Source organism: Eucalyptus grandis, chromosome 9, assembly GCF_016545825.1.
Source record: "Eucalyptus grandis isolate ANBG69807.140 chromosome 9, ASM1654582v1, whole genome shotgun sequence".
Classification (NCBI taxonomy): domain Eukaryota; kingdom Viridiplantae; phylum Streptophyta; class Magnoliopsida; order Myrtales; family Myrtaceae; genus Eucalyptus; species Eucalyptus grandis.
Genome location: NC_052620.1, coordinates 43,846,943 through 43,859,835, shown reverse-complemented (window position 1 = coordinate 43,859,835; position 12,893 = coordinate 43,846,943). Strand labels below are relative to the sequence as shown.

The following is a 12,893-nucleotide window of genomic DNA, read 5'->3' as shown; positions in this document are numbered from 1 at the left end:
TTCGTTTGCATTGGACCAGGTCGCAGCATTAAGGAAGCTGGCAAAACAAGAATTGATAGCTTTCTTCAACAAGCACATACGAATTGGAGTGCCCAAGAGGAAGGTGCTTAGTGTACGAGTTTATGGGAGCAAGCATTCATCAAATTTTGAAGTGGATAACAATGAAGCAGTTGGACCAAACACAGTACGAATAGATGACATTTTTAGCTTCAGGGCATCGCAACCTCTTTACGGTTCACATTGAAGAGGGTATGAACATATGGAAGTTCACAGCAAATTCTAAATAAGCTAGAATTGAGGATCTTGGATAATGTACTCCTGAAACATTTCTCCAAAATCTATACTACCACGCCACACTTGCCCTGTGGCATTTGTACCTTATAGCGTTTTAGTGTTTGGTGTGTGTAAATGACTAAAGGTATTACTTGGGATTTTACTAGACAGCGGAACACAAGAATAGGTGTTTGCTCCAGCTCAATGTTCCTAACCGAGTGAGCAAAACTGCTGGTGCTGGAGTTAGGGTGTAATGCATATACAGATCCATACCATTGAGAGTTTCATAACAAGACAAGCTCATAAACTATGAGAATTTTCAAATTAACGAATGTCCTAGTTGCCAATTCTCCATAAAAGCATACTTGCTCTACAGTGAAATGCTGGCTCTTCCCACAATTAAGTACCAGAGGCATATGGAAATATCGAGAGCTTGGCCCCCTCGGCTCCGTAAAACATTATCCGATTCATGTTGAGGACATCTGCCGAGAGGTTGCATAACCTCGAAGCATGGGAAAATGCTAGCAAAAGGCCGTGAATTGATGAGACATAGCCTAGATCGCAGTGCAAAATGCGACGAATGATGTAGTTATGGTGCCACGCGATATTGTTCCATTGTCCTCCGTGGTCAATTTGTGGGTGCTGTAGAGCAAATTCTTGTTCTCAAATTAGACAATAGTGCTTGTTTTTTAGATCTTGTATTCTAGGAACATTTAGGGCACAACACCATAGCGCTTGGGAACAACAATTATCGATTTGGACATTGTCAAACCGTTGACAAAAGATTGATTGAGATCGATAAACTGGTCAAGAAAAATGAATAAAATTCATTCATTCAAAATAATGAATCACTACTACGTGAATTATTGATTTAAGCTATCTAGGGACCAAATTGAATCAATTGAATGAAGACACAATCTATGTGAAAAAATATGTGAAAAGACAAGAAGCAACTTGATTTTTTGGTTTGATGTCTAGGGACAAAATTGACAATGGAGACACAATTCGTGTTTGAAAAAATATGCGAGAAGACAGGAAACAACTCAATTTTTTGGCTGGATGTCTTCCCTATAAACGCTCAAAACACATCCCAAATAGAGAAATCTAAACTCTTCCTCACACAACAGAAAAAGCATGAGTTCAATAGAGTCGATTCTGAGCCTGTGGTCCGGACAAGGGCCATTGCCTGTGCCGCCGCTCAAGGAGTGGTGATGGTGGTGGTGGTGGTGGTGGTTGTCGTCATCGTCATGGTTGGAGGGAGGATGGTAATACAAACGTGCGGTTTGTGGGCAGTGAGAGTGGAACCTTGCAGCCATCCTCACCCCTAGATCCAGCAATTCCACGTACTTCCCCATGCAGTTACCATAAAGGAAGAGATGCAATTTGTAATCAGGGCTTTTAAGACATCAAACCTTTGAGAAATTGCAATATCAGCAAGCATCTGGAGACTGGGAAATAATTGCACAACTTAAACAAGAGAGAAATGGACTACAAGAGTGACGAGCTGTTTAGTGAAGCAAGAGCAGAGGATCTTAAGTCAAAAACACTAACCCTTTCCAGTACATCAAAAGCTTTCTTCCTTAGCACAGCATCTGTTTACTGAAGCAAGAGCAGAGGATCTTAAGTCAAAAACACTAACCATTTCCAGTACATCAAAAGCTTTCTTCCTTAGCACATCATCCGATGTGTACATGATGACGTTGTCAATCCCAAGATTTTGCACTTTAATGATAAGAAGAATATACAAAATGAAATGGCACAAAATCAACATCTTTAACTATAATACCTGCAAGGCAGCAAAATGGCTAGGAACAAACGATGAGAAATCTAGAGTTTCACTCTCACTCTCCTGTGAGATATCTCCTTCTGTGGTGCAAAGCAAGAAGTCAATGGCATGTTTCTTTAATCTCCAAGGTACAGTAGCTGAACAAAACATGCCTTAGGATGCCAATTGCTTGCCACCTTCTGGTTTGACGAACCCGAATTTCATTCTTTAAAGCATTAAATCCTCCTCAGCATTATGAGCAACAGTTGGTTTGACTACCAACAGTTATGGTGCTGGTCATCATGTCAATAGCAGACCCTGTTATCAAGCCAATGTAAGATAAACGGCAACATCTCAAGAAGTGTGAAAGTTCAATCACTGGATACATGACCTGATCCAATGTTATGAATGTCAAGATGGTGAATTAGTTCAAAAAGCACGCCAAATGGACCTAAGATTGATCAGACCACCTTGTCAGTCTTCTTGAGGGACAAGTCAGTGGCAATAAACTGATTAGCCACTGGCAAACGAAGATGTTCACTCGAAGCTCACTGCACCCACTCCTGATATATAATAAGGAATCAAAAGAGAACACCAAAATGCATTTTTTGGAGTTATGTTTTTTACTGAAATAGTTATCATATGCCACTTTTCTTGATTCATATGCCAAAAATCAAATTTAGCAGGAAAAGAGAGAGCTGTAAATAAGTAGACGAAAGTAATGGAGTGAGTGGAGAAAGGGGCAAAATTTTTGTAGAAGCTATATGCTAAAGTCCAATATTTTAAGGCTGGCCTGAATAAAAGAGGAAAGTAAAGTCAAAATTTTTTATACTGCCTTGGAAAAACATCCAAGTACAACCAGATATACTTATTGTCTAGCAAAGGAAATTGATCACATCTTGTGACTTCCGTCGGGTGTCATTGTAACTCAAAATCAAAGTTAAATCTGAATAGGACTTTATGTTATCTCATCACACCAATTCCCTCTGACTCCTAAACTTCCAAGAGAAAATATCTAGTATCTACATCGTATGCTATTCCAGTTTACTTGAAGAGGACCAGCAGGATTGGTCTGAAGTTTGAACTAGGAAAGATACAAATGTTTTCCATAGAATGCATGCACATCATCAATTTAGAGAGGTAAACACATTATACAAGAAAGTTTGGATACCTTCATATTTGATGCTATGGAGACCACATAACTCATTGGAGAGATCTTATCCTGATTGTGCAACAATCGTCTCCCTTACAGCTGCAATCTTCACCAAAAGATTAAATTAGGATCCACACAGAACCTCTGACATTCATATTTAATAACACAAGATGGGTGCTCATACAGGGTGGGTTCAGAATCCTTTAATTCCAATTCAAACTCAAATCACATTCACTCATTCCATGCCACTGCCATTTATGATCAATTCGACAGATTTAATGTACATTGCAATTTGGAAATGTTATGCCTAATTTTCTAGTCACGTACAAAATGCAAGAATTTACTCATTCCTTTCTTCTTTTGGTGCAAAAGACAGATTTAAAATACCATTTTACCCATTTCAAAATATATTAGACATGGAAACATGTACACATAGTAGTGTCTGCAAGTGTGTTTAGTTACTGCTCAACAAATCAATGACAAAGATTAGAGAATTACGATCTCTTTCTTTTTAATAGGCCTGTCAAAAACCAACCTTGATGCTGTTAAAATGTCCAACCCAAAAGTTTAAGCTGGTAAGTGTAAGGAGACCACATGAATATAAGGCCCATATAAACCCGGTAGACATGCGATGTGAGGTACTTCAACAGATGCGTTATTCAATAGATGCGTTATTCTCTTTTAACACAAATGAGGTAGTGCTTTCTCATTTGACAAACTAAAAGCAACTATTCTAGTAAGAAAAGTACCCTCGACAAGCTTCTTGAACTCGTAAGCTTACATTATAATGCATTACCATGTTACGAAAGTCACAATCAAAGATAGAGCTGCAAGGACCAAAATTTAGATGACTTCCCTTCCATTGAAGCCCTAATGGATACATCTGCCGGTTCTACCTGTATTCAGAGTCATCCAATAAATTTTTTCTCCACATTTTGTAGAACTATTTCCATGATGGAAACATCATCACATTTGTGACAGCTATCAGAGGGATGTTTAAGAAGCACAAGTGTCATCAAAAGGTTGATTTCTTGCAACTGTTAGAGGCTATTATTTATTTAATTAATACAATTGATAATGTGAATGTCCCCTAAGAGACTTGCTCTGACAACATTTGATAGAAGTTGTATCTAGCAAAGTATAGAAGAAGCTCGAATGCATGTAGCCTCAAGTTCCCAATTACGAAAATGCTGCAATGCGGAGCATCAGGATTCTTGGCTAGCATTGTCGCTGTAATATAAAGCCCACACACCAGCCAATTACCTCCTTAGCTAATGTATAACGTAGAAATGAGTAAATACACGCAAGGGCCACAGGTAGTATCCTGAACTTATCATATTTGCAACTCATAGTCCTAAATAGGTATTTTGGATCCCTACCTCGTCATAAATCCACTCGCAAATGCCAGACTGGTGTAAGATGTCAATGTATTTAAAGAGCAATCCCATGATATCTTGCATGTGCTCTGCTTTTTGGTGCAATACATGATTAGAATTTCAAGCCTCATAATCTGGGCTTTCTTACATGACCGAGTTTCTGCCAAAGGGAATAAGCAAAGCCCTAAGTTGGTGAGAATGGTTTTTCGCAAACGACCTAAAAGAAAAACAGAGAAACGCCCAGAGGCAAGAATAGCCAGAACAGAACAACATACCATGACCAACATCAGTCATCTCAATAACAACATTAAAGAAAGGAATATTTGAATCCACAACGCTTTCATAAGCAAACAAACTAGTGGCCCATCCTGCAAAGTCATTTGCATCAGAACTGATCATAAACCCTTCAGAAAAGAGACTTGATCAAAGTAGCTGAAAACTAGCAGAGAAATCCAACCGGTACATTCGAAAGAAGAATAAAAGGAAAAGGGAAGACACACGCGCAGAAACGGCTCAAGTCGGAACTTCAGCATCGACCATAGCTTCCACATGGTTCCTCTGAGGTCGTGCAGTTAAATACGCACATATGAAAAAATAAGTCCATGTATTAACAGTTGATAGAATGAGTACACATAAGTTTCCCTCAATACGGATCAAACAATTGAAATTTCTCTAGTTCTTTCAATCAGATATATGCACATAATGAAACTACATCAGTTGAGAGCCGATTAGTGACAGCGAATCAACAGGCCACAGCTGCCCAGACTCTCAAAATAGGGAATTGCACATCAACCTTGATAGTCATCCACAGTCAGGCTCCGCGATCCAAGTCGAAGAGACCTTAAAAAACAAACAACCCGAAACGAAAAAAATCGTCAACGCAAGCCGACGCACGCAATGAAGCGGCGGATTGGAACTACTAAAGACTAAACGCAAATCAGCAATTCCAATCGTGAACGTCACAAACAGACGACAAAGCCCGGAAAAGACAAACCCCGAAGCACGGCATCTCCAGTCCCGGCCGACCCCAAAATCCCGAGCCACCGGAGCCCGGGCAAAAACCGCACTCAACGACACGGGAGGGAGAAAACCACGAGAAACGAAGGAGAAACCGTACGGACCGTTAGAAACGGTGGACCCATTTGGCGATCTGCAGTACTCGCGAAGCTCCCGCCGACCGCACCCATGCCGCCCTCCACGACCACCGACTTCCCCCTTCTACCGACGCGCCGCCGCTCACCTCGTTGCGATGATTGGCCGTCATCTCCGATCGAAGCTCCTTCCCTTCAAGTGCTCATCACCAAATCGCCGGCGTCTCCGATTTCTACGAGCTTCGAATCAGCGGATTGAAGATGATGACGGACGACCGACCAGGACGGACCAGCTCCGAGCAGAGCAGAAAGCAAGTCGTCGACGGAGGATTAGACGAGAGGGCGGAGGAGGATGCGCTGAGAACGAAACAGAGGAAGTGCAGCTCGTTCTCTGTCTGCTCTTCCACGAGGAGAGAGAGAGAGAGAGAAAATCCAAAATATTTAAGTGAAGAGAGAGAAATTTTAAGCGGGAGTCGTCCTTTCTTCTGCCTGTCCAGCCGAGCCGAGCCACCAGCCAAGTTATTCGGGAGAGAATGAAAAGAGAGAGGAGAGAGAAAGAAGCGCAGAAGATGGAGAGAAAAGAGAGCAGACGTGGCGGGCCCCGAGGACAGGTGTCGACGCGTGAATGGTTCAGAGCACGGATGACGTGGCACTGTTAGGGTACCCTTTCTTCCCCTTTTGTGTTTCTCTCCTTCTCTCGAGAACTCCACAGACGACTGTTTCTTTGCTTACTTTTCTTTTCCCTCAAAAAGAACACCGAAAGCTTTTCCCTCTTTTTTGTTGAATTTTCTTGACCTCAAAACCGAGAGAAAACACCCCCAATTTCGAAGCCTTGCATCCTTTATTTATAGAGGAAAACTCAAAGTTGTTTTTGCAAGTAGATATTCACTCAACCACTTATCAAAGAAATGGCTCCAAAATCACACAACAAATAATTTTTTTAAATTTTGAAATAAGGATATATATACAACAACAAAGTTGTTCCAAAATTTACCTCCACAACCAAATGTTTTATTTTATTTATTAGTTTATTATTCTCTATTTTTTATTTTCTAAAAGATAAGTTTGATCCTAGATGTTATTATTACCTAAATGCAATGCTATGAAATGTAATTTTTATATGATGAGTAAGTAAGTAGCATGGTTAAAATTAGGTGTCAATATCGATAATGACGTGAAGAGGGACGAAGTGGAAGGATTGGTGAGGGAGTTGATGGAGGGAGAGAAGGGGACGGAGATGATGAAGAAGGCCATGGAGTGGAAGGCGAAGGCAGAGGAAGCAATTATGCCCGGTGGGACTTCATACAATAACGTGGACAAGCTCATCTCCGAATTACTCTCGTCCATTGATTAACCCATATAGATGGTTGAAGGTTTTTGGCCAGTTGGTCGATCGATTAGTAAATTGCTCCTCGGAGAATCTAAGTTAGATTTTGGAGAGGTCTAGCGAGCTTTGGTGTTGTATGCAATATGTTAGTGTCTTGCCCTACGATCAATTCAATTGTTGAATGCAAGATCCAAGTTAGATGTTGAGTCTCATAAATGCGGACGCTTCAAGACTAAGATCTCCCCTTCCTTCTCAATCATCCTTGGTAGGGGGATTGTTGGTGCGTCTGTACTAGTCCTCCAAGCCAGGGTACAGTACCTCAGGGTCGTGAACCGTCGGGAAAAACCGTTCATGTTGTTAAATAATACAAAGTGTTGTCAATTGTAATGGTTTATCCGAGTTGTTTTCATATTGTTGTAAATGGATATGAGGTGGATTAGATCACATGCCATTATGTTGATTTATGATTGTTTAATGAGTGTTTTCAAGTCAGGGGAATCATTAGACGTGATCGAAATCATTGTACAGCAAGATCCATTTATAGCTAGTCATGTTGATTTATGATTATTTAACGAGTGTTTTCAAGCCAAGGGAATCATAGACATGGTTGAAATTATTGTTCAGTAAGATCCTATTTACGACCAGCCATGTGTACCTTTCTTACGAGTGCCATTGCTAGGAGTATAATGTGCTCCATTAAGAGATGGATTTGTTAAATTTTGCAACTTTCGTAGTTGTCCATCTTCACACTGACTTGGTTTAATGGGCACGTCCAGCTAGTTCTGTCCAAGTTGACTGGCCTTCCGAAGATATTATGAGCCCCCTCGTGTTGGTCTCGCTAGTTTGCGAAAACCTCTTATACAGATGAATCTCTATAGCGGGAAGTCAAGAAATTAAAGATGCTGAGAAGGTCTAATTCGTATGTTTCGGACTAATGACGTTTGTAAGCCCTATTTTGACCAAAATGAAGGTGGGATCTCCTTGCTGGACTAGAAGACAATAATCTCATACTCAGCTCTACAAGATATTCGACCAAAAAAAAAAAAAAAAAAAAGAGCTCTTCAAGATAATTGAGGACCCCATAATGTCCGACGATAGTTTCGGGAGAGATTCGAGAATTATAATGCACATGCGCCGTCCTGGAGTATGGATGGAGAAAAAAGAACGAGACGAGGAGGTGATTTGATGGAAGGTCGCTTTGTTGATTGGAGACCGCAGGTGTTGGCAACACGTATCTAAAAACCTCAAACTTTATTATATAAATGTCAACTCAATCATAAATATTTTAATTTGGTCAATTAGTTCAAAACTTTTTTATAATTACCAATCATTTTACTTAGTTGTAATTATTAATATGGATGTCAGCCGTCCCCGTGTACATTGTGGCACTAGCGTGAACAATTTTTATAATATTTTAAACAAATCTTGAATTTTTTATTATTACATTTTTCATTGTGGCTAGCTAGGATCGCGGCTCTCAACTAGGTCCTTGCAAAATATAGGAGAGGGCCATCTTGCTCCATGGTCTACAAGGTCCTTGTAATTATTAATATGGATGTCAGCCGTCCTGTGTACATTGTGGCACTAGCGTGAACAATTTTTTATAATATTTTAAACAAATCTTGAATTTTTTATTATTACATTTTTCATTGTGGCTAGCTAGGATCGCGGCTCTCAACTAGGTCCTTGCAAAATATAGGAGAGGGCCATCTTGCTCCATGGTCTACAAGGGTGTTGGCCACCCTCGCTAGCAATAGTGGGAAAGAAAAGAAAGAAAAAAAGGGAAAAAAATTAATAGTTAAAATTCAGAAAAATTTTAGAATAAAAAAAATTGTTCATGTGAAAACTCGGTGTCGCCAGCTATGCCAAATAGGATGGTCGGCATCGGCCTCAGTGATTTTTGAACAAAATTATTGGAAGGATTATATTGGTAATTGGTCAAAATTTATCAATAAAATAACTAAATTAAAAGGTTCATAATTAAATTGACACTCGCACAATAAATTTAAGATTTTTTTATAATTATCCTTGTATAGGCACCATCAGGTACTTGACCAATTTGCCTCCACGTATCAAACAGGATTAACTTAAGTTTGGGCCGCATGGCAAGTGCAATTAGGCCATTTTATTCCCCTTCTCTTTCAACCCAAGTTGCCAAACTTGTACTTAGGTTTCGAAATTCGCCGCTTAAGCTTCCTTCTTTAAAACATTTATTTCGCCCTGAGTGTAAGATGGAGCATTTGAGACAACAACATGAACTTAGATTACACAAACTATGTATTGTGTTATCAATTACGTATTTTCCAGAAAGGATATTCCTTTGCTTTCAAATTCCGTTGTGGTATGTGTTAGATTAGGTTTCCTCACAAGTCGAATTTTAGATAATATATTCATTGCGGAAGAGCTAGCATGTACTTGTCTTCTCTTGTAATACTTACACGTACCCAACTATTTGTAATTTAGTCTTTGTACATATAGTTGAATGAACTGTGTTCAAGCCAACATTAGGTGTGCTACTAAAGGCCGAGGCCAATTTTTCAAGTGATACTACTCCGAAGAACACGTGCTTTCCTCATTTCGCATGATAAGTTTTTTTTTTTTTTTTTAGTATTCACCCGTCTTTTGACCAACCCCACACATAAAGAGAGATATAAAAGCACACATAAACTGGGAAAATTACTATAAGAATCCTAAAAAATTTAGCTAATTTAATCTTGAATCCTTTCGGTCCATCCAATCAAATTTGACTACCGATTCATCCAATCAAATTTGACTGCCAGAGCCAGAGGAAGAAGTAGGGAAGATGAGAAAAGAAAAGAATAAAAAGGAAAAACAGATTAAAAAATTAATAAATATTTTTTAAAAATATTATTAAAAATTATAGGGCGGCGTCCATGTTAGTGTTGACCAACTAAATTTAGTCAAATGGATTGAATTTATATAATTACAAAAGGTTTACGACTCAATTGACAAAAAAATAAGTTTATGATAATATTTGCATAATTGCACTCGGTCTAGGACTTTTTTGATAATTTTTCCCATTAAGCTAGTCTCATAAAATTATAAAGTAAGTACTATAATTAAATCTTAAAGTGTTTAATTCAGCAGTATATCAGAACCCGCAACATCACGTAGATCGTAAAATACCAATTTCATCGATGAATCTGTCTGTACAAGTAGCATTATTCGCTTATAAAAAGAGTCGGAGGCTCTTCTTCCACGAAAACAACAGAGAGAGAGAGAGAGAGAGAGAGAGAGAGAGAGGGAGAGAGAGAGAGATGGTTTATCCTCAAGCAGGAGAGAAGCCTCATGCAGTATGCATCCCATACCCAGCACAGGGCCACATAAACCCCATGCTCAAACTGGCCAAGCTCCTTCACCACAAGGGCTTCCACATCACCTTCGTCAACACCGAACACAACCACAAGCGCTTGCTCCGGTCGCAGGGGCCCCACTCCTCGACGGACTGCCCCACTTCCGCTTCGACATGATCCCCGATGGCCTCCCGCCCTCGGACGCCGACTCCACCCAGGACATCCCCTCGCTCTGTGCTTCTCTATCTGAACACGGGCTATCAGCGTTTAGGAGTCTTCTCCTGAAGCTCCAAGATCAATCCCAAGATGGTGTGGTGCCCCGGTCACGCGTATCGTGTCCGACGGTTTGATGGCGTTCACTGTGGATGCTGCCGAGGAGTTGAAGATTCCTGAAGTTGTGTTTTGGCCGCCCAGTGCTTGCGGGCTGTTTGGCTGCACTAAGTATCGTCGTCTTGTCGAGGATGGTTTTACGCCCCTGAAAGGTCCGCACTCCATGTTATATTTGTCAAAGGAGGATTTAGTTTTTTTTTTAAAACTTTTTTGGCCAAAAAAGTATTTGCCGCTACCTATTTTGGAATTTAGACGTTTCTCAGTTCTCTACTTACTTCTCTTGCTTTGCTTTTTGTTTCTTCCCGTCCTTCATTTACATTTCGAAAGAAGACTAATTTTTATTTCATACATGGCATGAGCATAAAAGAGAATAAGAGAAATGCAAAGACACTAAACCTTTTAGTAACATGCTTACTATAAATAATCCGGCAAGCCCACGTTGGGTGGTATATAGGTCGATCACCTTGGTTTAGGTCATCAGATGCGATACTGCATATACTAATGAACAAATTTCAATAATAAATTATAGCATATTTAACGTAGTGCTACGGTACAAGTTACATGCAAATACTAGTTTACAGCGTCACTATTTTTGTGTCCGAAAACGAAAAACATATCTCATATAATTCCCCCCAAAAAAGACATACGAACACTTTGCGATTTTGTATACAAATCTTACTTTCGGTTTGGACTCCTAGCATGATTGCTAGGGAAACTGAAATGTGATTTTGTGATAAACTGTAGATATATTTGAACAGTATTCTTGATAGTTCTATCTATCCTTTGTTCGTGGCATAACTCTTTGTTTTATGATGATGACAGACCCAACCTACTTTTCGAATGGATATCTGGAGACCATGGTGAGTTGGACTTCAGGCATGAAAAGCATTCGCCTGAGAGACTTCCCCACCTTCATCCGAACCCTAGACCACCAAGATATCCTGCTCAATTTCATCATCCAAGAAGTCGAGAGATCTTCCAGGGCTTCCGCAATCATCCTTAACACCTTCGACACCCTCGAGCACGATGTCCTGGAGTCTCTCTCCTCCGTCTTTCCCCACATCTACACCATCGGGCCGCTCCAGCTCCTTGCCGACCAGATCCAAGACGAAGCCCTGAGATCGGTAGGGGGGAGCTTATGGAGAGAGGAGCCCGAATGCTTGCCATGGCTTGACTCGAAGGAGCCTGGCTCGGTGGTGTACGTGAACTTCGGCAGCATCACGGTCATGACAGCTGGCCAGCTGATCGAGTTTGCATGGGGACTGGCTAACAGCCAGAAGCCATTCCTGTGGATCATAAGGCCGGATCTTGTGGCGAGCGAGTCGGCTGTGTTGCCACCCGAGTTCATGGAAGAAATCGCAGGCCGAGGGATGCTGGCACGCTGGTGTCGGCAGGAGGAGGTCCTGAAGCACCAGGCAATCGGGGGTTTCCTGACGCATAGCGGATGGAACTCGACACTCGAGAGCCTCTGCGGCGGTGTGCCGGTGATATGCTGGCCGTTCTTTGGGGACCAGCAGACTAACTGCCTGTATAGCTGCACGGAGTGGGGGATCGGGATGGAGATCGACAATGACGTGAAGAGGGACGAAGTGGAAGGATTGGTGAGGGAGTTGATGGAGGGAGAGAAGGGGAAGGAGATGAGGAAGAAGGCCATGGAGTGGAAGGCGAAGGCGGAGGAAGCAATTATGCCCAGTGGGACTTCATACAATAACGTGGACAAGCTCATCTCCGAAGTACTCTCAGCAATTGATTGACTACCATAGATGGCTGAAGGTTTTTGGCCAGTTGGTCGATCAATTAATAAATTGCTCCTTGGAGAATCTAAGTTAGATTTTGGAGAGGTCTAGCGAGCTTTGGTGTTGTATGCAATGTGTTAGTGTCTTGTCCACCAATCAATTTGATTGTTGAATGCAAGATCCAAGATAGATGTTGGAGTTCAAACTTGGCCTGTGCGCTATACATGCATGCATGGCCGTGTGCAAATAATTAAGTCTTTGTTATCTTCGCTCGCTCTGGATCTAATAGAACTTGTTCAATCATCAAGCTTGTGCTCCATATATAGCATTTACCACTATTTTTTTTTACTACTTTGGATGCAGAAAATATTTTAAAGATATAAAATATCAATCATGCTATTCCTTAAGTGATAATGCGATTTAAGACCTCCATGGAAAAGGTTTGTACATTCCAACCAAAAGTAGGGCTGCTCATGCAAATTTTAAAACCATACGGAATGTAGATGGATCTCGAGTGTAATTTCTTTC

The 12,893-nt window shown here is 40.8% G+C and overlaps 1 protein-coding gene, 2 long non-coding RNA genes and 1 pseudogene across 4 annotated transcripts; 2 read left to right on the top strand and 2 right to left on the bottom strand.

The window, feature by feature from the left end:
• LOC108956585 overlaps window positions 1-7,012 on the top strand; it is a 28,979-nt pseudogene extending 21,967 nt beyond the window's left edge.
• LOC104429902 lies at window positions 1,526-2,620 on the bottom strand. 2 transcript variants are annotated; one of them, XR_005546396.1, is made up of 4 exons: window positions 2,509-2,620; window positions 2,060-2,429; window positions 1,825-1,865; window positions 1,526-1,619 (listed from the first exon to the last, which is right to left on the bottom strand). It is a non-coding gene; the product is annotated as an uncharacterized LOC104429902 (long non-coding RNA). The 2 variants fall into 2 exon arrangements; XR_005546395.1 differs by lacking the exon at window positions 1,526-1,619 and adding an exon at window positions 1,620-1,721.
• On the bottom strand, window positions 4,204-4,716 carry LOC120288115. The gene is made up of 2 exons (XR_005546397.1): window positions 4,571-4,716; window positions 4,204-4,421 (listed from the first exon to the last, which is right to left on the bottom strand). It is a non-coding gene; the product is annotated as an uncharacterized LOC120288115 (long non-coding RNA).
• Window positions 7,013-10,263: 3,251 nt separating the features above from the next.
• LOC104428555 (7-deoxyloganetin glucosyltransferase) lies at window positions 10,264-12,383 on the top strand. The gene is given in 4 exon segments (XM_039302656.1): window positions 10,264-10,438; window positions 10,441-10,610; window positions 10,613-10,781; window positions 11,452-12,383. Coding segments are annotated over 4 exon segments (1,446 nt in total).
• Window positions 12,384-12,893: the final 510 nt, after the last annotated feature.